General features: G+C 45.3%; 1 protein-coding gene across 9 annotated transcripts in view; it reads right to left on the minus strand.

Annotated features, from left to right (window-relative positions):
- Positions 1-24,044, minus strand: part of DLG5 (discs large MAGUK scaffold protein 5) — a 1,559,980-nt gene that overhangs the window by 873,182 nt on the left and 662,754 nt on the right. For all 9 annotated transcript variants that reach the window (XM_069610999.1, XM_069611004.1, XM_069611003.1 and 6 more), the window contains one exon: positions 9,516-9,643. In XM_069610999.1, the coding sequence (XP_069467100.1) occupies positions 9,516-9,643 (128 nt within the window). The remainder of the gene's footprint in view (positions 1-9,515; positions 9,644-24,044) is intronic.

Consider the following 24,044-nt stretch of genomic DNA (forward strand, 5'->3'; position numbering starts at 1 on the left):
CACTGGTTTGATCACCCATTGTTTACTTCTTTTAGTGAAGGCCTTATTGTAGCGAAGCGTCCCTAAAGTTCCGGTCGTCCTACTTTGTTGACGGCCAACATTATGGTTATGTGCCAAGACCGCTAAAAGAGTCCGATTTATCATGCCTTCCATGCCAAAATGCAATCTTTTGGGCCTGTACTTGAGGCACATATTGTGGAACACCTCCAAATCTCCTGTGTGGCAGAATTCCGTGAGTCCCCTCAAAGCTTTTGTTATAGTTTTATCAAATACAATCTTTTCAATGGCTTTGTGAGTGGGTGATGAAGGAATCAACCACTTCTTCTTCCGTGCCTCCTCTGTGGACAAATGGCCATGTTCACATTTGTGGAAATGTTCATTTGTCGACCATCGATGTACGTTGCTACAGTGCAACATTACTGACCGCCATTTTTCCAGTAGAATTTCCAACGACCCTTCACATGTTTTTGAGCTCCACCAAAGATGGTTGCTGATTGACTTGGACCACTGTGAAATACCTTGCAATTCTTTTTTTTTACCTGCAGCCGACAATTTTTTATTGATTGATTTTGCAAGATGCCAAACGTCAAATTGGTGATTTATATTTTTGTACTCTTCTCTCATTGTCTTGGCAATTGAAACGTGTCTGTCCGTGGCTATCAGGTCGATCACCATTCCCCGCGATTGTAGTTCTTGCAATGATGCTACAAAGCCAACTTTCTCCATGGCCACTGAGGATGTACTTTGTGACACCTGCACGACCACCGAACTCACAATTTTCTTACTTTCCATGTCCTGAAAGTGGTAGGTGCAGTACTTGGCTGAAAATCCTGGGCTGTCGCACTGTCCATCACCGGCTAGCCTGAAGCGTTTGCCCGCGAATGTACTTTCCATTGACATTTTTCCCATTCTCCAAGCTTCGCTGATGGCTGGAAATAGATAATCGGTTTGGTATTTGTAGAACTGACTTTTCGCAATGAAATGGATTCCCACAAACTGAAAGAAATACTGTAACTTTTTAAAACTTGAACCACTAAAAAGTGCGGCCGCTGCACAAAGTAGATTGCCTGCTGGCAGTTGCCCCAGCATGGGTTGTGCAGACCATGCGAACGGATGATATTGTGTACAGGTGGCATGTATTTTAAGGTTAGTGCCTCGAATTGCACGAGTCACATTAATCAATGGCTCCCCACATACTTCCCCACCAACCCAATGCCCACATTTCATCATCATAATAATATCCATCAAACAGCTATCGAATACAATGAATTTGGCCTCTTTCCTTATACTGTCACTCTGCATCCCAGCTGGTTCGGCCTGTAACGTTGAGGACATGTCACTCGCATGAAAGGTACAATCTCTGATATCGTCTTCCGCTATGCTGAGTGATATTGATGGTGTTTCATTGTCGTCCACTTCATTCTCTTCCATTGCAACATCTGTTCCTTGTCCGGAGATGGGAGAAAAAAACAATGTCTTCAACTTTCGCGCGCTCTTATTTTTTGCGGGTGTGGATTCTGTGAATTGATCTCCGACTGCATCCAAACTACCAGGAGGACATTCACTATCAATGGCTGGTGGTGGTATAGCTCCGTTGTCAATCACTTCATATTCTTCCCATTGGCACGTTGCATCTCCAGTCTCAAGTCCCTGCCAAAAGGTTTGACAAGCAACATCTCTCGTTCGCTTCACTGTCTGTGTAGATCTAGTTCTTACACCCACTCGCAACTAGAGGACAGATTAGAAAAGGGATGTTCAGTTTAAACACAACTTACAGTATTGAACTATTGACAGTGAAAGACAACATAATATAGTGAACAGGACACTAACCTTCTTTTGCTTTCTTTTCTTTGAAACTTTCTTGCCTCGAATTTCAACATCTGGACGCTGTTGCTCCGACTCGTGTGTGCATGTCTCCACTTCCTCTCGCGCTGCAACGACTATATTTTCATGATAAGCACATCCATAACTCACTGAGGCTCCATCGACTCCCTGAAACATAGAACTTTCATTAGTATGTATAATAATATTGAAAACACAAAATGTACTTGGGGACCAATACCCATACGTACATCTCAATAGCAAAACACGAATGAACGCATTGTGTAGAACATTCAAACGACAATAGTTCACGCATTGTTGATCTAGTTAGATTGAACTGTCAAGATCCATACCTCGGGCTCCGCATAGACTTCCATTGATGATATTATTGAAGATGACGCTTCAGCAACTCCCTGAAACACAGTAATTGCATTAGTATGGTTTTCTATTTTGTTTAAAAGAACATAAACTTTCTGCAGGCGTCAACGGCTCATCTAAATAGACCTGCACAAATGATCAGTTGTCTAAAATAAATAATGGATATCTAAATATGATTCGATTTGCTCCATCGTTGGAAGTGTCACCACCCAGAGATCTGCATCAACTACTAGGGGTGATGTTCTTGTTGAAGAAGCTCCGTCAGCTCCCTGAAACATAGTACTTGCGTTAATAAAGAAGGAAGTATAGCGGATGTAATCACGTCATTTGATCTCGCATGATTGATCTGTCAGTATCCATACCTCGAAATGCATAAGAACATCAAGGGACGCTGTAACTGCGGTGCACACTTCTGCAAGCTGTTGCGCCGACCCGTAACTGCATGCTCCCCCTTCTTCTTGGACTAATGCTCCATCGACTCCCTGAAACATAGGACTTTCATTAGTAATGAACACAATATTGAAAAAAGAAGACACATAGGAGGGCGACGACAGAAGGACATACCAATGGCTAAAAACGAAAGAAACATTGTGTGTAACAATCACGCTACAAGAATGCAAGATCTGATGATCTCCATCGATGGAACTGTCCGGAAACGTACCTCGAGCATCTGAGTGACATCTACGGTTGTCGTCAATGCGTTGGACTCCTCAGCATCTCCCTGAAAGACAGTACTTGCATTATTTTGGATAACAATAATTATAACTGAAAACAAAGACTAGAGGACGAGTACTGTGGTGTACCATTAGGTAAAATAATTACACGATCAATTAAAACTATTGATTTACATGCCTAAAACAAGTCAGTGTCAGAATAGCTAAGTAAGATTACCCGATAGGCGCTTGAAGTGGCTGATGACTGCAATAACGACACGGATGGAGAATCTTCCGCCTTCATATTGAGTGGATACATAAATGGGGAAATTATTGTTAGCTAATGCTACACACTACCGCAAGGCCGAGAGATAAATACGTAAACTTGACTCACCAGTGGAGGGATGTGGACGAATAGAGTGGGAATAGCGGTTGAGAGCAATTTTCGCCTCGCTCGCGGTGTTTTCTTCTTTATTAGCAATGATGTGGAGTACATGTCTGGGCTAAAGTGCCTGCTGCAGATGCGGTATCGATCACCCCTCTTGTCCGCAAAGACTTCTAGGACTCTACTTTCTAGCTCAGAGGCTGGATATCCGCAATATCGGACCCATTCTCTTATCTGATCTATTGTCTTAGGGAAAACATGCATTATAGTACCTTCAGATTTGTTATGGGTCTTCGAAGGGCAACCGCCAATGGAACAGGCAGGCATTATGGAAAGTTCTGAAAAGTAAAGATCAACAATTCTCTATGAATACCAATGTGTTAAAACATTAAATGACACATAAAAGGTTCAATGCAAGGTCCGTTTTGGTTCTTGGAACTATACACGTTATTCACATGCGGATAAGTATTTCAATAACTTTCAAAAAATAGAAAAAGTAATTTGACTAAACTCAGAACATGTGACTAGTTCCTTGCATGTACTGTCGTGAACGAAAAGAAAACATGGATGCAATTTGATGACTACTAGCAAATAGATATAAATTAAAAAATTGGGCGCAAAATGATTATGGTACATGGACTTACCTTGACGAACAAACAGTTGGATGCAGGGATCAGAGTAGTTTCTTGTCGTAGAACAGGGACCAGTTCACAGGTTGCAAACTGACGAGTTTGCTCAAAGTGGTCACGGAAGTTCACAGAGACGAAGAGCAGATAACCAGCACCTTCACGGGTTGACTAGCAAAGCGCAAAGAAGTTCTCATTAGAAATATGAAGTGGGTTATAAAGAATTCGAAACAGGGGTGTGTTTGTGAATGAATGACGTGTATATGTCGTGGCATTATGCGGTTTGCAGGGGGCCGTCCAGCGTGTGGGGGGATGCTTGGCAGGAGACACGGGGTCTGGAGGTAGACATGGGAACAACAACCCATGCTCTATAGACTACTTTGAAGTGTACATGTTCTTTGGCACCTCTTGGCCTTTATCGCTCCCTGACAGCTCCACTTGCCAGCGCAAGTACCCCGGTGCGAACTGCCTTTGATAGGGCGGGGGGTGGATTGGGGCGGTGGTCGTGCAGACAAGACACAGGAAGACTTGTGAATGGAGACACACTTATGTGGATTGCAGGGGGGCGTCCATCGTGAGGGGGATGCTTGGCAGGAGACACGGGGTCTGGAGGTAGACATGGGAACAACAACCCATGCTCTATAGACCACTTTGAAGTGTACATGGTCTTTGGCACCTCTTGGCCTTTATCGCTCCCTGACAGCTCCACTTGCCAGCAGCGCAAGTACCCCGGTGCGAACTGCCTTTGATAGGGCGGGGGGTGGATTGGGGCGGTGGTCGTGCAGACAAGACCCGTTTGCCGCAGGGCCTCACCAAGGAGAGGCCATCTAACTGAATGTAAGAGGATGGCTGCAGGATCTACTACATGGAAGGCAGGGGGGTGAGTTTATAAATACCTCACCCTCCCAGGAGAATATATGGCGGTCATCTCTGTACCCGGTGCCCAAAAAGAGGATTTATTATGATCAACCATATTTATTATTTACCTATAACCATGTTTTGTATCAATAAAATCCAACAGCTTTTTATTGCCAACGCTTGATGCCAACCCACAAAATAATATATGTATGACTGCTGCATATATGGGTTCAACGGTTATGTGGATTGAAGGTGTGCGGCCAGCGTGAGGGAGGATGCTGGCCGGAGACATGTGGTGTGACAAGACAAGGCACTGGAAGGCTATTCAACGGAGACACACTAGATTCATTTAAAAAATCAAAACAACCATTGTTAAAATATATGTTGGGCTTTATTTTAGATTTTAATTAAACATAAATAATAAACATTACACATTGTAAAGTTGAGGTTGCAGCACATCGAGGGAAAATCTGCGGTATTGTCCACTGTCACTGGGGAAATGTTGTCTAATGGCAAGTACCGCACAGGCAGGTATTACTCTCCGAACGCGGTGTCCGAGCCTCCCGTGAAGCCACCAAGTGAAGCAACGATAGGCCACCAGCCTGTACCACCTGTGAAAAAAAAAAGATGCAAACTGTATTAAACTGACCAAACTTTCTTATCAATGTCGATTCAGGTAACACATGTCATTTTTCTTAGAAAAAAATTATATCTAGAAAATGCACTATATGGAACCAATTTACATGCGTTCGAATGATATGTAAATGTAATTTTATATGTGGGAGACGACCATGAAATAGTGGTGGCATCACTGACATCACAAAAAGAGTATACTTACTCGTTACTCGGATTACGCGGACGAACAGTGCCACGAAGTTCGTGCATAAGCACCATCATCATCCTCAACACTGTCCGTGAGAGGCAGGCTTCCCTGAACTCTGGCAGCTCGGTGATGCATTGCGGACTTTGCTCGCCTTCCTGCAGACTTTGCTCGCTTTCCGAAATGTAGGCCAAGCACCCGGAATTTTCACGGCAGCAGCAGTTCTCCTCCTCAGTTGGCATTAGCTCGCACCGATTGCACGTGCACCAGGTGGAGACGCCGTCCATGCGACATGGTCCAGGCTCTTCATCCGTTGACTGGTCCTCCCAACTGCCGTCCGAATCCCCATCGTTTTCGCGTGCTTGCCTTTCCAGTAGTTCCTCCTCGGTGTACTCGGGCTCGTACATATACGGCATTATTGTGGCCATTGTGCGGTAAAGATAGTAAAATAATTTACAGAGATGGTACAGGTGTTCACACGGGCTACAAGCGGCGAAGGTAGCTGACCAGAGCACTGAAACGAGTCACAGAATACTCAAAGTAACACAGAGAGAGTAATGGAATCGAAAATCTGCTGCTGTATGTTGTGAAACGGTCTGTTTATACTTATTGGGGAAAGAGGCGTCCTGCCATTTCCATGGCAACACGTCAATAGCTGAGGCGCAGCGATTGTTGACACGAGACGTGCTTGAAATGGGCAGTACGCGTCTGCTGATGTCAGGCTCAGGGGCGGGGGATTTGATTTAGTGCCGCAAAGGCAGGTGAGCCAGGTCGATGCGGCGAAATGATAGGATTATCACAAAATGGAGGCTGATTTCGAGTGCGATAATGGGCGAAAAGTCGGGTAAGGTCCATAGGAAAGTTTCCTACGATCTACCGATTTATGCTTACAAACACATGGCCGACCCGTAGGGACAATAAAAAAAAAGTCCCGGAACTATCCTTTAAAAGGAAGTATAGGGGAATAGGCATTCTCTAATGAGACGGATTATGACCTATCCCCACTTTACAGGGCCGAGGCACCTTGGAGCCAAGGTAGCCTGCAGACAAAGTTCGTCGAGACGGTTTGTTGCTTTCGACGAATGGTCTTGTCTTCAAAAGACATCGCTGGAGATCTTGCGGTATACGTTGGGCGAAAGGACAGAACGTAGGTCTAAATTAAAACTTTCTATAAGTAATGGCGCTAGCCAGAAGAAGGAACACTGCAACTAGCGTCTGGCTATGAAGACCGAAAAAACAGTCTGAGGGACCTCGACACATGAAGGACGATGGGTACAATGGACGTCACATTAGTGATAGTGTTACTGGCATGCCATGTCGACGTCCCTTTTCGAGTTTTTCAATACTCTGCGGCTGCCACTAGAAGTTGGCCTATGCATAGCATGTGATCTAAGCAGAACCACAAGCTTCAGAAATATTGTTATAATTTGAAGTGTGCACATTCGCATTTACCGTATAGGTCTACTAATCGTGGATAGTGACCTAAATGACCACCCCACGAGATTGTTGCTTGTTATTTGGCCATATTGTCGTTTGGCCCGCTTTCTGCCTGGTCTGGAAATCCCATATAAGGTCATGCACTTGCTGCAGCTTTTGAGGGCTAGTGATGCCTTTCTGTGTGCGACGTTCAGGTGTGGGGCATGAGTGAAACCAATAATTGTCCCCGATTGGACAACTACTGTGCTAGGCCCTGAAGACCCTCACGTATGGAAACAAGGCACAATCACCATACACTCAGTGATACGACAGACACCAGGATCGATTTCCAAGTGCTAAGGTTTAATGCAAAGCAAATATTCTCAGTCGGCTGACTGGGTCTAACGTCTCGCAACGTGTGATCACCCAGACCTCGTGAGACGCAAGAGAGCGAACATTCTACATACAAACTTTTTGTGACATATCAAATCCGCCCATAATGTATCTTCTTGAGGTATGGTTCGATAATTGACAATTATGACAAATTTGACAAATCATGACACGTTTCTTTCTTAATCTCTATTACTTGGAGACACACATTCCAAAACATACTATCTTCTGGTTTCTATTCATGAACTAGGGGGTCAGCCTGATCTAAAGAGGGACCCGTAAGGGGGGCCGCTAGGAAAGTATCATTCATGCTTTAACAGCCTGTTTCTACAGTTTTAGCAAGACCGGCTGGCACCTGGCTTGGTGATTAAGTGCCTCTCTGCTCGCATTCAAGGACTTGTGAGGGAGGAAAACAATGTATTTCTGTACTGCTTGGCATTTCTGTCGGGCCGGTCTCTCAACATGTACTTGTGGCCTTGCCCCGTGCATGAGCACAATGAAATAAAATACATTTTGCAAAGCGTTTGAACAGAAAGGTAAGGAAAGCAAATGGCGGATTCAGGGCACAAGATGGACGTTCTATGGTTATGCTGACGATTCTGTATTGGCGATGTAGGGCATACGATGCGATTAGCGTTCGGCCAACATGATATACAGTCTATGCTTTGGTAGAGTAATTTGTGGACTCAACTGGCTGTTTTAATGGTGCAGATGCTTACTGTTGGTGGGCTTGGACTTGGTTGCAGATCGGAATTTGGATAATAAGTGAACTCCTGCAGCCATTTCTTCACAGAGTTGGAGCCAAGAATCTCTCATAGAACAGTCGACTGAAGGTCCAAAAAGGACTACCTGATCTGCCAACACCCTGTGTTGTGCTTCAACCCCTGGGCTGGTGGGAGCAACTAGTCTTGAAGCGATCAAGGATCCAACGGTCCAGAGCCTTAGAAGTGACCCTGTATCACCAAGATGACTGACCAGCTCTCAGTGTGCTATCTCGCTAAAACCCCCACCGTTCCACGTTTGCCACTAGAACATCGGTGGTGACCAGCTTGTGGTGTAAGTCTCCTTTCAGCCAAATTTCCACCTCCAAGCTTCAAGGGATCCTGCTCTGGAGATCGTCTTCAACCGCTAAAGGAAGGACGCCTGATATCATTTGTGTGCAGTGGCCGTCGCTCAAACTCGCCTTCCCCATCCTGTGAAGAATCCTGAAGAGGTCTGCATCGGTGCTTTCTGCATTTCTCCATCGCCAAAGCTTGCACTGAGCACCTCTCACCGGAACCAATGGCAGGAAATCCAACCTGCAGCAATCCCCAGTTGACCCATCCAGTCCTCTGGGAAAATCAGTGTCAGGGGGAGGAGATTAAGTAAATGCAAAACTTTTATCTCCCGATGTCCTCCGTAGTGTAACATTGAGAACAAGTCTTTTTGTATTCTTTCATTATGCACTTCTTGGTTGTCCTGGGCAGTGAAACCTGAGAGAAAAGCGCATTTTTACTTATCAGTAACTTTGTTGCATTTCTTTTGTTGAACAATCACCAACTAAAGTACTTCACCTGCATCAAATACATTCTGGGGGGGAAGCATTGACACATTTGGGCACAACGCTCTTCATAGGGATTGGAATTCTGAAGCTAGGTCATATTTCTTGTGGCTTGGTTCCATCTCACTATATCACTTACTTACCTTCTTTTATTGATTTAAGTCATTGAATGCATGCCAAGAATCTATGGTGATTGTATATATGTTTAGTATTGAGTGTTGCTTCTAGTGTGTTTGAGGCCTAGAATAGAATTTCTGTACATTCTTACCTAAGCACTCTGCCCAGAATAGCCTTTACTGCTCTCTGCTGCTACCTTGATTGGATTGTGGCTAACCTCTCAGGCTTCTCCTGTTCACTAGAACTAGAGTGGCCTCCACACCACCAGGCCGGATTCTAGAAATCCATCTCAACAAACAGCATGGACAGCAACAACCCCAAAATAGACATTACAATCAAAATGTGTTAGTGGCAGGAAAAGAAAGTTTCAGCCTGGCCTGGATGGGTATAATTCAGTCATAAATTTACAATTTGTGGTGTCAATGCTACAAGAGAAACGTAACATGCTGGCAATGAAGGGGATGTTTTTGATGAAACCTGAAAGGTTGGCTTTTTTTCCTTCTTTACCCACCTTAATCGGCCATCAGCGATACTTCCTTTGTCCACCTTGGAAACAAATATTCCACTGTCTCCAGGGAGGTATGGTTCATTCATTCCTTCAGCCACATCAAAGCCAAGTGCTTTTAAATCCATGTCCTCCTGTAAAAGATTTAAAACATGTACATTTTATAAAGCTTCTTACTTCAAATGATCCAACCTGCAACCAGAAAGCTAAACAAAAAAGAAGCAAATATAATTTTCACAAAATAAAATAAGGAAGAGCGCACATAGCCATTAGAGAGACAATTTCTTAGTGTGCAGAGGCAATTATCTCAATTTGATTACTTCAATAGCCGATTTTGCAACAACGCAGCAGGTGAATAAACAAATGAAAGCCACAGAACATTTCAAACTTAAAAAATTAAGTCAGGCAATAAACGAAAAAAGTGGTACTTAGTTACACAAAACAAACATTTTTAAAAATCACTGAGCAAAACCTGGACAAAATGTACCTCAAACTTTAGAAGCGCAAAAACAGAACTTAAGCAGCACAGCGCAATTAACAAAAAGGATATATGCGTAGGTTGTGGCAAAGATCAGCACTCTGAGACACAAGGGTGTGTAGCACTATATAATATATAACAAGGCACAATCTTAAATTATTGCATCCTTAACTTTATCAAGACAATCAGCCTCAATGCAAGTGCAGCAGTAATCCAGCACAATTTCCATCGAGCGGAAATGCATTACCGCCGGGTCGTGCAGTAGAATTAGCACTGCATCACAAACGTGCATGAACGCGCCCTCTACGTCTAGCGGTAACACTATTAGCGCCCGGTGGAAATTGTGCTGAAGAACAAGTTACTTACCAACTGGTAACGTTCTTTCGACTGGATGTTCCTCCAACTTATTCCTCATCTTAGATGTATTTGTCCAGCTTTGGAAAAAAATTCTCACCAGAGGGTGCTGTGCAGCAATGTCGTCGAGTCAAGGTCCCTCGAAGGCCTCTGTCGAGGGTGACGTCATCGAGTATACAAGTAGCACGCGCAGCGCCCGTTGGCCTCAGTTCTGTTTTTCTCCTCTTGTTCTGCTGTATAGATAGTGTAGGTAGCCAGGTGTCAGCCTTGCGAGAGTTTAAGTGGTAATATCACCAGAAAATTTACAGAGGGGTAGGATGGGAGGGCGACGAAGAATACGATGGAGGAACATCCAGTCAAAAGAATGTTACCAGTTGGTAAGTAACTTGTTCTTCAAATGGATTGTGTCCTCCAATGTATTCCTCATTTTAGATAGACTCCCAAATCAGTGTAAAGGTTTTTTGGAGGAGGGAGTAGAATTTTAATATTATTATAATTTTTTTATAGAGATTTTTTTATATAGCTGAATACAGCACTGAATACAAGCTATTTAGAGTGGGAAGCATCCAGACTGTAGCATTTAGAAAATGTGTGCAGCGAAGACCAAGCCGCCGCTTCACAAACAGATTTGATGGGAACACCTCTTTGAAGGGCTTTCAAAGAGGCTTTGCCTCTGGTTGAATGGGACCTCACTCCTTCTGGTGGATCTTTGCCCGCCAATCTGTAGCATTCTGACAGACAAAGCACAGTCCCAACGTGATAGTGTTTGTTTTGACACCGATTGACCCAACTTCCTTCCAGTGTAGCCAATGAAAAGTTGATCGTCCACTCTAAGCTTGGAGAGCCTAGAAATGTAAAAGCTTAGAGCTCTTCTCAGGTCTAGCCTGTGCAATCTTTCCTCCTCCTTGGTGGGATGAGGATAGAACACGGGCAGAATGATATTCTGATTCAAATGGAGATCAAACAAAACTTTAAGTAAGAATGAGGGTGTAACCCTCAATACAACCCTGTCCTTGTGGAACACAGTATAGGGTGGCCCAGGTGACAGTGCCTGCAACTCGCTCACTCTTCGTGCTGATGTTAAAACAACCAAGAAAATGGTTTTCAACGTTAGTAATCTTAATGGACATGTGTGCAAAGGTTCAAAAGGGGCACATATCAAAAACTTTAGAACCAGATTAAGGTCTCAAACTGGGACTTGGAAAGAAGGAGCAAACACATTGGTGAGTCCCTTTAAGAATTGTATTATCAAAGGAATTTTAAAGTAGGAACATTCTTCCGAAGAGCGCTTGAAAATGGAAAGCGCTGCAAGATAGCCTTTCATGGTCCCAACATTGAGACCTCTATGTACCAGTGATAAGAGGAAGGCTAACACTTCTGGGCTAGAACACAGAAAAGGATCAACATTCTTTTCCCTGCACCAATTGCAAAACTTCTTCCAGTGGCAACGGTACAAAGATTCTGTTGCTGGCCTTCTTGCCGAAAGCAACACCTCTATGACATCATCTGGAAGGTCCCAATCCTTGTATCTCAGCCTTTCGGATACCACGCATGACTGCTGAGAGTCCCGACCTCTGGATGGAGAACCTGGCCCTCCTTTTGTGAGAGAAGGTCCTCTCTCCGAGGAAGACTTAACGGAGGGCAGATGGACATTTCTAGAAGGTCTGGGTACCACGTTCTCTTGGCCCAATCCGGGGCAATTAGGATCATGTGGTTTCCAAACCGTCTTAACCTCCTGATGACTTGAGGAATGACAGGGATCGGAGGGAACGCGTATCGCAGTGGGAAGTTCCACTCCACCACAAACGCGTGCCCTAAGGGTCCTCTCGGGGAAAATTCCCTTGAGCAATACCTTTCGCACTTACAGTTGATTCCAGTCGCAAACAGGTCTACTTGAGGGGTTCCCCAAAGGGCGAAGATCTCTTGAAGGACTTCCTGAGCCAGTTCCCACTCGTGGGACACAGTACTCTGCCTGCTCAGAGCGTCCGCCGTCATATTCTCCACCCCGGCTAGATGAACTTACAATAAGGAGATTCCTTCCTGAATTGCCCAATACCAGAGCCGCATTGCCTCTCTGCACAGAGGTAGTGACCCTACACCACCTTTTTTGTTTATAATGACAGACAACACAGTGGCCATGCATTACCTAATGCCATTTTTCCCCTGTCAGATGGCAGAAAAGCCTTCAGCGCTAGTCCGATTGCCCTCAGCTCCAAAAGGTTGATGTGTAGTTTGAACGCCGATGGAGGTCTGACAATCAGCGGTAGTTGATCATTGGCATGAGCTCCCCACCTTATGAGTGAGACATCCGTCACTACCGTAATCTCCGGCCATGGTTGTCAAAAATCTTCTCCTTTTATGATGTAGTGCAAGTCCACCACAGAAGGTCCTGCCGAACCTTGTTCAGGATCTGAAGGAGATCCGTCATTTGTCCTGATAATCGGGACCATTGAATCTTTAGAGCCCATTGAAGAGCTCATTCTCAGGCGTGCTTCTGGCACCAGGAAAATGCAGGATGCCATGAGGCCAAGCAACCTCAAAAAGTCGTAGGCCTGGAGATTTTGGGCATTTTCTAATTTGGAAACCATCTGAAGAAGGTCTTGAGCCCTCGACTTGGGAGGCAAGCTCTTTCCCAAGGATGTGTCTAATACAGCCCCAATGTACTGGAGCTGTTGGGAAGGTGTCATTTGTGTCTATATGAATTTCAGGGAGAAGCCCAGTGACACCAACCAATCTTGAAGTTGAAGGGCCTGAAGGATCTGAGAAAGAGTGACCATCTTGAACTTGTCCTTCCTGAGGAGCTTGTTCAAGTCTCTCAAGTGCAAGATGGGTCTCAGTCCTCCGTCCTTTTAGGGAATCAAAAAATATGGAGAGTACCATCCCTTGTTCCTTTCCGCTACAGGTACTGGTTCTATAGCACCTTTCTCTAGCAGGGTTAAGACTTCCTGCTGTAGGAGCAGATCTGGAAACTTTAAAGAGTCTCCTCAGTGGATTGCTTTGCAGCAGCGTTACAAAAGGAAGGCAGTAACCTTGGGCTATTATTTTTAGAGCCCAAACATCTGAAGTAATGGCTCGATATTCTTGCAGATGCTGGGACAGCCTGCCTCCCACAGGTGTCCTGTGATGCAAGTCCTCACAGTGGTTTTGTGGCGGATGCTGCGGCTGCTGATGGTAAGGAAGCTGCAGCTGGAGCTGGATTAGCACATTTACCTCGTCCACCACGAGTGGTTTTTCTCGGGCCCCTTTGACTGGCCATTCCTCTCACCTTTCCTACGAAGAGTAATAACGATAGGATCGTCCCCTCCAATATTGTCCTGATACACGAAAAGGCTGAGGTTGCCTAATAGTAGCTCCTAAAGACTTGGCAGCCGCTTTTGAGGTCTGCAGCCTATCAAGGATCTCGTCAGCCTTGTTGCCGAAAAGGTGAGACACGTCAAAAGGCATGTTCAAAAGACTGTTTTGCATGTCTGGTGCGAAACGCGACTTTCGCAACCACGCACATCTGTGCATCACTGTGCTAGTGGCCATGAACCTGCTCACACTATCTGCAGTGTCCAATCCAGACTGTAGGGATTCCTGCATGTCCTCCTTTCCATCTCTAACGATGGCTAGGAATTCTTCCCCCTTCTGGTATGTGCTCCGCTGCCATTACAATGCACTCCCACAGAGTGTACGAAAATGTTGCCAAGGCACATGTGTAGTTGGCCGATTTTAGAGCCACACTCCCAGCTGAAAATACCTTTTGTGCCCAACCATCCACACGCTTGTCATCCCTATCCGGAGGGATGGTAGGGTACGCCACCTTATTTGATGTAGCTGTGGCTGCCTGGACAACCAGACTCTCGGGAGTGTGGTGTTTGGACAGATACCCGGGGTCGCTACTGGAAAGGCGGTATTTTGACGCAAGGAACTTACTCACAGGAGGAATTGAGTCCGAGGTCTCCCAATTTTTGGCCACCCTATTTTGTAAGGCTACATGGAAGTGTAAAATCGGATCTTTGGTGGGGCCCTGATCTGGCATGTTAGTCAGGTCATCCTGGATGAACTGAGTTGGTGGTCTAGCCCATCCTAACTAATCCACCACCTTTGTCATTAATTGTCTATATGAAGGATTGCCATGGTCCCCTGGGTCTGGTCTGCCAAATTCGGTCTCGGGTGATGTGCCAACTCCACTTGCGTTATGCAAGGTTTCCACTACATCCCTCATTCTGCTTTCCTCAGAAATTAAACATTCTGGGACATTAGGGGTGCCATACTCTAGGACAAAAGGAACATCCTCCTCCTCAGACCGTTCTTGTTCTTCAAAAATTGAAGACAAGCATTCAAAAAATTCTTTCCTTGGCAGAGGTTTATACATTTTTTCTGGGGGGCTGTTAGAGTGGAAGCTGAAGGCTTTGTAGGCTTTGCAGCCTTTTCTTTTGCTGCTATTTTGTCAGTTTCTGACTGAACTGGAGCCTTTGAAACTATGGGCACAGAAGGCTTCGGGATCTACGTCGACAAAGGCGTCAATGGCATTGAGGAAATAACAGTCGTTGACGGAGCTGGCTTCAAAGGTGTCGAGACGCTCTTCGAAGGCTTGCCCTTCGAGGTGTGTCGGGTTCCAGACGGCACCGATGACCTTGAGTGGTCTACTCGACTCGAGCGATCTTCATCACTCAGGGTCCTGAGGGGATCCCAATCTTTTCTCCTTCGATCACCCGGGCTCGAGGGCGCGTAAGTGTCGGAATGGTAACGCTCTCGGCCGGCTTCCGAGGAAGGCGCGGACCAAGGCTTAGCCTTTTCAAAAACCTCCATCAGTTTTATTCCAAATGCTTCCCATCCAAATGGGGCATTTCATTTTTGTGGGGCATTTCATTGATTTGTCAGAAGACCAGGAGGAAGGGCAACAGTGGCGTTTCTTTTTAGACTTTTTCGTCAAAGACAAAGAGTGGTGGGAACCACTTCAGGACCTAGACCCATGACTTTACCTTTCCCGTCAAGGAGATTTCTCCTCATGGGTTCTCGACTCGACGCTTGAGGCTTTTCGGTCGGGTTTTCGACCTACCTGTAGCTTTCCCGTCCTCTTTTACAAGGCCTTGCCTGACACTTTGCACAGGCCTCCGTGTCATGGTTTTTGCCGAAGCACCACAGACATTCTCAGTGCGGATCTGCGATTGACATTTTGGAACCGCAAGTTTTACATTTCTTGAACCCCAAACGCAGGGTCGACGATGAGGACATCTCGAATATCTTCACAATAATTGCATCCCAGAACTATCGAGGTGCGGTGAGTCTCCGAAAGCAACACGTACTGCGGAAAAACTGAACTGAGGCCAACGGGCGCGCGTGTCCTCCTTGTATACCCGATGACGTCACCCTGGACGGAGGACTTCGAGGGACCTCGACTCGACATTGACGCAGAGGGCCCTCTGCTGAGAAACAATTTCCGAAGCAGCCAAAGCTGGACGAATAGATCTAAGATGAGGAATACGTTGTAGGACACAATCCATTACAAATAAGGGTTACCTGCAGAAACATTTGCGCTACTGCCAGCAACGCAGGCGCCAATAGTGCCAGCGGAAATTGCATCCTCGCAGGAACGGGAACCATTGCAGCGGCTATTTTGAAAAACACAATTAATCAAATTCGGACCTGGAAACAAGCCAGAAGGTCTCAGGAGAGTATCAGTGTCAAGGTGGCAGAAAATCGACTCAGAAAACCAAAGTTAAGTGAGGGGGAGCCGGCGGCCCTGACCAATGAGGTTTTTGCTCACACTGATGAGCTATATTGCCTGAGACAAAGGAAAACATCAATAGCGCAGGACAGGACAGCCATCTGGCATGCCATCAGCCAGAAAGGGACAGCTGTGGCCAGAGACCCCCTGTATGGGGAGGACTGTTGCAAACACTGGCATCACCTCAGGGGTCAGGGTGCGTGGGCTGCTGTCGCAACACTGCCAGGAGTCACTTGCCACAGGAAGAGGAACTGTGGATCCACTGGTCCTCACCGCCTGGGAGGAAAAGTGCAGCACAGTGTTGGATATGGAAGCAGCAGAGCAAGTCGGTGGCGGGTGCCAGAAGCCAGGATGTGAATCAACCCCACCCTCTAAGCACAAGTGCATGCACAAATGACAGTCTAGCATAAGAAGCCCCAGAGGACAGGGAAACATGTCAGCAGACCCAGTAGCTGGGCATGCCAACAGGGTGGCGTTAGGGGGTGGCACATCGGCCACCCTCCACAGAAGGCTATGTGGCAGGTCACCAAGGGCACTCCTTTGCATTGCAGCAGCGTGAAGGGGCAGCAAGTGACCTATCCAAGTGTCATGCAAACTGGTGCACCCTGTGCCAGCGGGACTGTGGTGCATGAGCAACCACAACACTGCAGCAATCACACCAGTATGCTTCAGCAGGTGACATGGTGAATGAAATGATAGTGTTTCTAAACCATAACTTAACTTTGGGGATAACTTTTAGCTTATAGAACTGAAGTAAAGGTGTCAGAGAATATTTACAGTATTTTTGGGCAATCTTTCTCATTTGAGATATCAGATGACTTGTACTTTCTGCAATGCAATTCCAGTACAAATATTTTTTACATGAGTCCATCACAGGGAAGCCAACATATCTCATTGATCTCATTTTCGCCAAATTATGATTATTTAAAATCCATCTAAACGAAGGACACTTTTTGCGATTTGTAAGTCACATAATTACAGTTTTCTTCTTGTTTATTACAAGGCTATTTCTTATTACATGGGCTGATCTTGCACTGGAGGCCGATAGGAGTCCCGATCAATAAACAATCTTCGGCGTACGCGCAGCAATTTATTTTCGTCCCCTCAATTTTAGGAGCGATCAGTGAGGCAACATCTAGAATCATTCCCGCGTCTTACACACAAATTAAAAAGTGTTGGAGCAAATATGCAACCCTGCCGGAGTCCATTCATGGTTTTTATCGGACATGATAACTTTCCCTCAGTGTCGAGTCTCACCTGTACTATCGAACCCTCGTGAAGATGGCTCAAAAATGGTTAGTAAACCACCCCCAGATGCAAAAGTTTAGTCCACAATAGTACTCTCGACCAGGTCGAATGCTAGAGACAAGTCAATTGCAGCTATATATATTGCTGTAGCTTCCTTCCTGCATGCCTTTTCTTGAAGTAGAATGAACACAAGTCCCCCTATTTTCGTCCCCACTGTCTTGCGGAATCCGAACTATTTGAAAGAATATCATTTGATTCCGCCCACTCTACCATGTGCTTCAGGACTAACCCCGCAAATATCTTAGATACAACATCCATAAGTGCGATGGGTCGATAATTTGCCGGCCAACACCCATCTCCTTTCTTATATACAGGAATGATGCAGGATAATAGTCCAAGATTCAGGTATAATCCTATTCACCTTTATATCAGAAAACATTGATAGGGCTTTAGACCACACCTCGGGGTTAGCCCATTGATAGGGCTTTAGACCACACCTCGGGGTTAGCCTTCAGGCTAACGTTAGCTAACCCATTAGGGCCACATGCCCTGGATGAGCTTGAGGACTTAATTTGCATTTCAATGTCTAAAATCGAGAAGTTACATTCCCAAGGATGATTCCTAAATCCCACTAGTACTTCGTGCATGGGTGTTTTCCAGCATATAAGGTACTAGTCAACCCAAGTCTCCTCCATGATGCAATTAGATTACACTCAATTTGATTTATCAAGGCCCAGAACTGATGTTTTAGGCAGTGGTTGAAGCGTATGGAAAGTAGTAGTATGTTCCCTACTGGCCTGCAAAGCTCCCCACAAACCCCATCGCCATGCACCCTCCCACGCACAATTCAAACCCAAAAACACATACGCCTGCTGTTTAGGGGAACGCCCAAGTACACTTATTTCAAAAACGAAACCATTACGGAACAGTTTCTTTTTACTATAAAAAGTATAGGAACAGTAAAGATTAATTAAAAGAAGTAGAGGAGCACCCCTCCTGACCGCTCCCGCTCACTTCGACCACTGGTTTTAGGGCCTTCAACATGACCTCGTTATCCGCTTGAAGCATCTGGGCCTTATGGTTCCTAAAACAATTTTTCAATGCCTGCTTTGCGGTACGCACTCTTAGTTTCTTCACTTCCCACCCCTGTGCACTATTCATTGCTGTTCTAACCTTTCTCCTACACCAGTTTTTCTGTTGTATCACTAGAGGATCGTAGAGATGCAGGCGAGGAAATGAACTGATTCTCCCCCCGTTACTTTAATAGAACTCTTAATCAATAACTTCAGATATTCTGAAAAGGCGGCAGTTGAAAATAATTGGCGCCTTTGGGCCCAAGAATTCTTCTGATGCTCAGATACAAAGACCACATTTAGCTTTCACATGTTCTCATCATGCCATTTTATACAGTTCCTGGATGGATTCACTTCTAACAATGTATTGAACCTTCCCCTCACGGGGGCCTTACATACCAATTTCAGCCCCACCTCCAAAATCTTATCACTCAAATTGGAGTTTGTGATGTTAAACTTTTCACATGCTACAATCTCTGATAGAAAAATATGATCAATGGATGACATTCTCACTCCATCAGTACCACAAATTGGGTTCGAAAGGATATTTGCATGCGAGAGACCCCAATTTTCAAGGTGGTCACGCCATACGTGACCCTTTATTGATTTCCTTGACATTTCTACGGGGGCCCCTTCAATTCACTGGTTACTATTGGTATTCAGCGTAGTGAGTGAGCCCACATTTTTAGACATACCTGAACTGTATTTCATCTCTGCATACAAGTCACCTGCAACCACTACATGCAATCCACTATATTTCGACGACATTCTGGTCAGACAGTCATTTATTCTGGGGATAGTATCTGAAAGATCATGTAGCGGATTCCAATAAATATTTATAACTAGGACATGTGAAAGAAGACAATCAAAATAAGTCTCTAGGACAACCGCCATAGCCCCGGTTACAATATCAAAGGATTCTAGTATCTTAAGACCTGCATCATTTTTTACTGCAATAAAGAGACCGCCAAATGGTCTACCCCTAAGATCCCTTTTCACCAATTGATGCTTACACTCAAAAGCATCAATTTGGATACCAGAGGTCATTCAAGATTCCTGAATACAAATAACCATACACGTGTTAAACTTCGCGCAAGGTCATCTGAAGCAAGAAGACTTGAAAAACCTCTCGAATTCCTTGACATAATTACCCATTCCGATTGCTGATCATTTGGGTTAAAGTTCTGGCCGCAGAGATTTTATCTGGGATATAGATTCCCTATAATTCCCTATATATTCCCAGCCATCTCCAACCTTGTTCATCCTCCCCACGTGGAACAAACCTCTCACTGGCCAATTAAGTGTTGTCAATTTGAGTCACCCATGACCTTACAGAGCAACTCGCCCCCCCCCCATTCGCCCCCTTGGGAAACTTAGACCTGGGCTAAAGTCTACAATGTCATAGCCCATCCGATTGAACTGCTCTACCTCCTGAAGAATAGCCTCATATGTTTGTCTACAGTAAAAAACCAGTCTGACATGATCGTATCGGGTTGGATGAATAAAGTCTACGTTCTTTATATCTGCAGACGAGATCAGTCTAAGGGATGGTATCTCATTAGAAAGGGCCAGGACTCGTGTGCGATGTAGAGAAGATGGTCCTCCTTCATCAAAGAGGTTATAAAGAAGAATACTAGGGAAGTCAGGAAACCAAGGTTTGTGCCACTTCACATATCTAAGATCACTATAATTAATATGGTTGGGGAGCTTCCCCCCCACATCCTGTAGGATCTATATTTCCTACTATTGTTTTCTCCTTCATATCTTTTTCTCCCGCCTGTGGCTCAAAGTCTGCTTGTTCTGGGGCTTTCCTAGTATCCTCTCTAGATTTTATATTGGTATGTACTTTATTCTCCAACGTGTTTGCTACGGCAGGCTCTTCTGCCACCATCTCTAGCAGCACATTATTCACAGGGGGGGCAATTTGAGCTTCCCTGGTGCTTAGCTGTGGAATCGCCGGTAGCAGTTCCAAAACAGTCTTTCTTATCAGACTCACCAGGGCTTTGTTGGTTTCTCCATTTATATTGTTTTTAAGCCTATCCTTAATTACATTCACCATGTTACCCGGTGAGACCTCTTTAGGAGCCGGTGATATTCTTTTTAGAGGAACACTATAAAATAAGATCACATTGTTAACAACTCAGGATCCTTTTCCAAGGAGTTAAACTTTAAATGTTTTGGAGAGAGCCTGGCCAATTGTACTTCAGAAGACACATCCACATTCGGGCAATTCAGCACACTCCCCTTATCAGAGGATAATAAATCTCCCTCCACAACACCTTTATACATGAGAGCAAGTGACAGTTTTCCCAAAAGAGTAAAAATCTCATCTAAGCATATAGTATGAGATCTTAATTCCGTCAGGATAGGCTCCAACAACTCTCTTTCCTCAGCCATGCTGGACATGCTTATCTGCACTTTATTAGGTTGAACCGAGGAAATTTCCTGTGTTCTCACCATCAACATTGGGGTATTGTGAGAGCCAATAAGGATATTTCAACCTCCTGAAAAAGCAGGGGGGTGGGAGGTGGAAATTCAAAAACGATTCATTCATTCTTTCAGCATTTCCTATGACCAAGTCACCGCCCCCCAAATCCTGCCCCTTGGCCTTCTCATCCTCCAAGTTACCAGTAACAGTGTCAATCAAAACAGGAAAGCCCTCCCCCTGCTCCAACGTAAGTGAATAACTTATAGGAGGGGGCGAAGGTGGAAGAGGTATTGCTAAGGCCATGCGATAGGTGTTTTTAACAGGCGTGAACACAAGGGGGCCGGATAGTATGTCATCATACTTCCGTGCCCCTTGTAACTTCACGCTCCTGGTACGCAGGCCGGACACACCCTATTTGAACCAAGAAAATTCACAAGGAGTCACCCCCACACATTAAAACCAATTTGCTAGCACAAGCAATAGAACCAATTCAGACCCCCAAGACACTATCTAAAACGAAACTGCTTGCTTACTTTCTAATTTGTACGAGGCAGATAAACTTCAGGCAAAGACGTGTATATAACGCAGCCACCTGTAGTGCTTTACAATCCACACGTGTGGACTGCGTTAGCAACAAACTGGTACCAAAACAATCCAAGTCATACGCTGGTGCCGCGTGAAATGAAAGACATACACACTCACATCCACTCATGGCAACGGCTACAAGCACGCATTCATTTAATATTATATTAAACAGGAACATTCTTACCCCAATTGTATGCACAACCATAAGATTTCACTTGGCTCAGTTCCAAACAAACGTTACCAGCCAACTGCCTCCTGTCCCCAGCCCCAACAGTCGTAACAGCCACTTCAGAAAGCCACTTGCCGAATGCCTGTGCGCAGCTAGCTTTAACGTCAAGTGAACAAGTTAGCGTGGTTTATTTCTGTATTTAATATTGTTGTCGACAAATTAACATTTACTTTGCTCCAGGTGCAGCAGAGACACCCAGCCTTAACCGCCACTTCAGAAAGCCACTTGCCGAATGCGCACGTGTGTTTTTGTTTTTTCACTTATAAAGAGTGAAAACAACAGAGAGGCATTGAGGCACTGTTACAAAACATTGGCAAGATCAGGATGGCAGGCAGACTATTCAAACAGTAGTGTTTCCAGTGCTTTGTGGAATTTCCAGGAGGACGGTTCAGCTCTTAGGGTTGGGGGCAGGGCGTTCCACTGTCTGGCTGCTATGTAAGGGAAGCTTGAGCCATCCCCCGACCCCGCTTTGGTGCGTCTGATTTAAGGTTGGACAATGCAGTGGGCATATGGCGTTCTGGTTGGTCTGGTCAAGTGGGCTCTTGCGATTTTCTGAGAGAGGTAGGGGGGGCCGTGTTGGAGATGCATTTATTAGTAATGGACATCATGTTGAATACAATTTGTTTCCTAATCTGTAGCCAGTGTACCAATCTCCTGGAATCCGAAATGTGTTCTCTCTTGGGGAATGCCGAGGGCCGCTCGCAGCACATGGTTTTGAATGACTTGCAGCTTCAGGAGGTTTTTTGGTGAGGTACCAACGAACAGGGCATTACAGTAGTCTAACTTCGAACCATCGACTGCCTGTGCGATGGGGAGGCAGTCTCTGTGGTAAAAAAAGGTTTGGAGGGGTCAAGTAGCTTTGTCGCATAGGCTGTAGAAAAGGCGATAGCATTTACTTGACGGGACAGAGAAAGAGTGGAGTCAAGGTAGACGCCTAGTGTCTTGACAGATGCTGAGACTGGGATTGCAAGGTCATCGATGAAGAAAGCTGCCGAATGTTCATTGAGATTTATTTTTAGCAACGCTGGTGATCCAACCAGCAGGATTTCTGTCTTATCCCCATTTCGGCACAAGCAGTTAGATGCCATACAAGCTTGGATGGTGGAATAAGACGCCTTCAGCATGCTAAAGTCAGCCTCATAATTGCTGGTGAGTGGGAAGAGAACGTGCATGTCATCTGCATAGTTGGTGTAGACTATACCGATGGAGTCAAGAATGTCAAAAAGGGGTCTAGTGAATAGGTTATAAAATGTAGGGGATATGCACAAGCCTTGGGGTACTCCACAGATGATAGGGGTAGGAGCAGCACTGGCCTTCTCCACTCTCTGACTCTTCCTTGTGAGAAACACTTGTGTATAAGCGAGCTATACATTTCTTGTCTTGTATCATATCAAGGAGGCAATCCAGGCTTTGGCTTCAGGGGGGAAGGTAGCAGAGGTAATGAGATGGTGGCAGAGTATTTTGTGGTCCACCAATTCGAAGGCCGTTGCTGGGCCTAAGAGGAGGAGGAAGAGGAGGAGGAAGACAGGGGCGTGTTTACCAGTATCCCTGATCTCATCCATGTGTTTTTTTTAATCCAGCAACGCATTTTCAGTTCTAAGGCCAGGGCGAAATCCCGATTGCCTCATACCCAGTATGTGGTGGGTTTCTAGGAAGTGTTGGACTTGTAGGTAGGCCGCTCTATCAAGAATTGTCAGTATGGAACAGTGGTAATAGGCTTGTAGTTACTAGGATTAGTAGGGTCTAACAGTTTAAAAAAAACATTTTTTTAGGAGGAGGATCACCCACGCTTCCTTGAGGCTAGAGGGCACTAGGCCTACGGGGAAAGATGCATTTATGAACACAGTGATAAATGGTGTTGGGGCTTCTGTGTAGTCCTCGATTTTGAAGGCTGGCTATGTATCCCCTTTGCACCGGGAAGGTTTGAGGGTGTTAAGGGGTGGCTTGATAATTCAGTGTTCTTTTGTTTAGCATATCAATTTTGGTCAGCATGGCCGGAATATAGGTACACCAGGCGTCATCCTTGGTGATTAGGTGGGGTGGAGCGAAGATGCGGTCTCAAGTTCCCTAAAGACAGTGAAGTTCTCTGGTGTCGCATTTTGCATTGGCGATTCTAGCGTTTAAGGGAGAGGATTTTGCTGAAATAATAGCTAATTTGTAGGTTTGGGAAATTGTATTAAACCGTGCAATGGATTTTTGTGCTATGTTGATTCAGCAAGGCGCTTTTCTTTGTGGAGTTCAAGCAAGTCTGGGATGAATCATGAGTTTGGCTATGCGTGGCGGTGGCGGGGGGGGGGATCATGTCCATTACAGTGGTTAGAGTAGAAGCATAGAGGTTGGCTAGGATGTTGGGGTCGGAGTATGCATGTCTAGAAAAGGTAAAATGCTTTCTCTAGTGAGTTTACGTGACCTACATGTCAGTGGCAT

Source organism: Ambystoma mexicanum, chromosome 8, assembly GCF_040938575.1.
Source record: "Ambystoma mexicanum isolate Mex_15411 chromosome 8, UKY_AmexF1_1, whole genome shotgun sequence".
NCBI classification, from domain to species: domain Eukaryota; kingdom Metazoa; phylum Chordata; class Amphibia; order Caudata; family Ambystomatidae; genus Ambystoma; species Ambystoma mexicanum.